Source organism: Cannabis sativa, chromosome X, assembly GCF_029168945.1.
Source record: "Cannabis sativa cultivar Pink pepper isolate KNU-18-1 chromosome X, ASM2916894v1, whole genome shotgun sequence".
Taxonomy (NCBI): Eukaryota; Viridiplantae; Streptophyta; class Magnoliopsida; order Rosales; family Cannabaceae; genus Cannabis; species Cannabis sativa.
In genome coordinates this window covers 83984393-83987629 of record NC_083610.1, presented here as the reverse complement: position 1 = coordinate 83987629, position 3237 = coordinate 83984393, and the positions used below count along the sequence as shown (strand labels likewise).

Sequence of the window (3237 nt, the reverse complement as noted above, 5' to 3'; positions counted from 1 at the left end):
TCATAAATAAAGGTCTAGTTGCGTGGCCTGATCTTTAGTTCCACGTGTCTACCTCGAAGCAATATCCAGTAGAGTTTCTGTACTAAAATCTTTAAGAGGTTTCTTTAGCTTAAAGACACTCTCCCCATTAATTATATATTTTTCAAATATTCCTTAGAATATGCCATTTTTATACCTTGGATGAAGCCAGAATCATATGATATTCTCCTCTTATGTTTGATTTTGAACATAATGATCTGACAGAGTTAGAGGTCATTACAATATAGATCAGCTTAGTAAGGATGGGAGTGAGGTGGGAGTTTGATGTTGTATTTACTCTTTTCTTGTTATTGGGGTTGAACATATTGTGGCTTGCCCAAGTTTGCGAAGGTGGATTCACAAGTACTTACGTTAGAAATGGTCAGTTATCAAGGGATATGCCATTGGACAGTGATGTTTTTCGGGTGCCACCTGGTTATAATGCTCCTCAACAGGTAAAAGAAACATTGTGTTGGATGATGGGTCATCATGGATTTAATTAGAATTGTTATTTTCTTACTTTTGGATTATAATTTTTTGTGGGTGTTAATGAATGAATGTTTTATTAAGGTTCATATTACTCAAGGAGATCATGTGGGTAAGGGTGTGATTGTATCTTGGGTTACTCCAGATGAACCTGGCTCAAGTACGGTTCTTTACTGGTCAGAAAAGAGTCAACTGAAGAACAGTGCTGAGGGCATTGTTCTTACTTACAAGTACTTCAATTACACTTCTGGGTACATCCATCATTGCTCCATTTACGATTTGGAAGTGAGTATTGTCTAAACATTGTTAAATTAAATGTACACTTCATTATGTTGTTTCCAAATTCAATAGGATCTTTTGGGTTCACTCACGCATATTCATTAAGTCAAAACTAATAACAATTAATTCTATGTAAAAATGCAGTTTGACACCAAATATTACTATGAAGTTGGTATAGGGAATAGCACGAGAAAGTTTTGGTTTAGAACCCCTCCTAGTGTTGGTCCGGATGTTCCCTATACATTTGGACTCATAGGTAATCCTCTTTCTCATATGTGTGATTAAATCAGAAAAACACTATCGTGGTCTTACTTTATTGAATTTTTGGTGCAGGGGATCTTGGTCAAACTCACGATTCAAATAGAACACTTACCCATTATGAGTTGAACCCTGTTAAAGGACAGGCATTATTGTTTGTTGGGGACCTTTCTTATGCAGATGCTTATCCATTTCATGACAATACTAGGTGGGATACATGGGGTAGATTTGTAGAGAGAAATGCTGCTTATCAACCTTGGATTTGGACTGCAGGAAATCATGAAGTTGATTTCCTTCCTGATAATGTAAGGATCTTTACTCTTCCATAAGTTGTAATTCTTAAATTGTGATCTGTCTTGAGCTTTACTTTTATCCTGAAATGCTTTGTTATTTCTACCCTCAGTAGTGCCATTCCATTTGGTTGTAATTGCTCTTAATATATGGACCAAATTTTGGAAATTTTATTGCAGGGTGAGGGTAAACCTTTCAAACCTTATAAAAACAGGTATCATGTTCCATACAGAGCTTCAAAGAGTACATCACCTCTGTGGTATTCAATCAAAAGAGCTTCAGCATACATTATAGTCTTGTCTTCTTATTCAGCCTACGGTAATTATTTGTAGCTCTTGCTTCAAGTTTTCATTTCACCTTTTAGCTGATTTCTTAGTATCAACTGTTTGTGTTGTGAAGAAAGATTTATCTAATTCATAAAATTTTCTTTGTGTAGGCATTTACACTCCTCAATATAAGTGGCTTGAGAAAGAGCTACTGAAAGTGAACCGATCAGAAACACCATGGCTTATTGTTATCATGCATTGCCCATTATATAGTAGTTATGTACATCATTACATGGAGGGTGAATCTATGAGAGTAATGTATGAACAATGGTTTGTGAAGTACAAGGTAGATGTTGTTTTCGCAGGCCATGTTCATGCCTACGAACGATCTGTAAGTCCTTCGATTTCTCTACAAAACGCCCTTAACTCTCGTTAACCTCTCAAGGAGCTGTTGATAACAATCTTCAAATTTTTCGCATTACAGGAACGTATATCAAATATTGGATACAACATTGTCAATGGAATTTGCACTCCCATAAGTGATGAATCTGCCCCAGTTTACATAACAATTGGAGATGGAGGAAATCTGGAAGGACTGGTGACCGAGTATGTCAATCATTTACAGTAGTTCTGTTTTATAGCTAGGCTGAGGATTAGTGTTTTATTGTTAACTCTTTTATGATGTGTTGCAGAATGACAGAGCCACAACCAAACTATTCAGCTTATCGTGAGGCTAGCTTCGGTCATGGGATTTTTGACATCAAGAACAGAACTCATTCATTTTTCAGTTGGCATCGGAATCAAGATGGGTATTCAGTAGAGGGTGATTCTTTATGGCTGCACAACAGATTCTGGAAACCATCACCTGAAGTTTCAACAAAATCTTCATCATGATTAAAAAGTTGCTGCTACTCAAGTGAGAGTTTCCCAAAACCAAGTCTTTCACATCCCCTGTTTCAGTTTATAATATTAAGAAGAGAGGTTAAAAAGAGCTATTTGACAAATTCATCCTGGAATGAAAATCTGGAACTGAGAAGCAATTAGGAATTTGGAACACGTAATGATGTTACCAGTAATGTAAAGACAATTTCAAAAGACCAATCTCTATATAATTATTATGAGGTGCACCATAGCAATGCCCTTTAAAAAAAAATTGGGTCTTTGTTTATTAGGATGTAGGAGTTATATTTATATGGAAAAATATTATAGGGACACTAAGTAAAATATTTAATTCTATTTATGAAAGGAAAATTTGAGGTATTATGTTTAGGCCTACCCACGTACTCTTGTCTCTTCCCGTTTCCCCCTTCGGTCAAAAGACATTGTAAAGCACCGCATATGCATTCATACTTCCTGCAGATGCTGAATATTTCACATCAGATTATTTATTTTATTATGAACTCTTACAGTTAAATACATTTTTTTAATATTAACTCTTATAATTTATTGTAGTTTGAATGATTTATTGTGGTAATTTTAGGATTACTCATTAAAATTAATCGTGTTAATTAGGTTACTTTTAGTAACACTTTTGTTTTTAAAACTTTTAATCGCAAAATTAACAGTAGTATTTTTGTTTTTAAAAAACGAAAATGTGTTCAATAACTACTTTTGTTTTTCAATTTTAAAAACAAAAAAC

General features: G+C 34.6%; 1 protein-coding gene across 1 annotated transcript; it reads left to right on the top strand.

Moving 5' to 3' along the window:
• LOC115701366 (purple acid phosphatase 2) lies at positions 1-3012 on the top strand. The gene is made up of 8 exons (XM_030629149.2): positions 1-473; positions 589-789; positions 928-1039; positions 1117-1346; positions 1512-1650; positions 1769-1989; positions 2083-2204; positions 2291-3012. Exons 1-8 carry the CDS (start codon positions 282-284, stop codon positions 2490-2492), a joined length of 1419 nt encoding a protein of 472 aa, XP_030485009.2. The 5' UTR covers positions 1-281; the 3' UTR covers positions 2493-3012.
• The last annotated feature ends 225 nt before the right edge of the window (positions 3013-3237 follow it).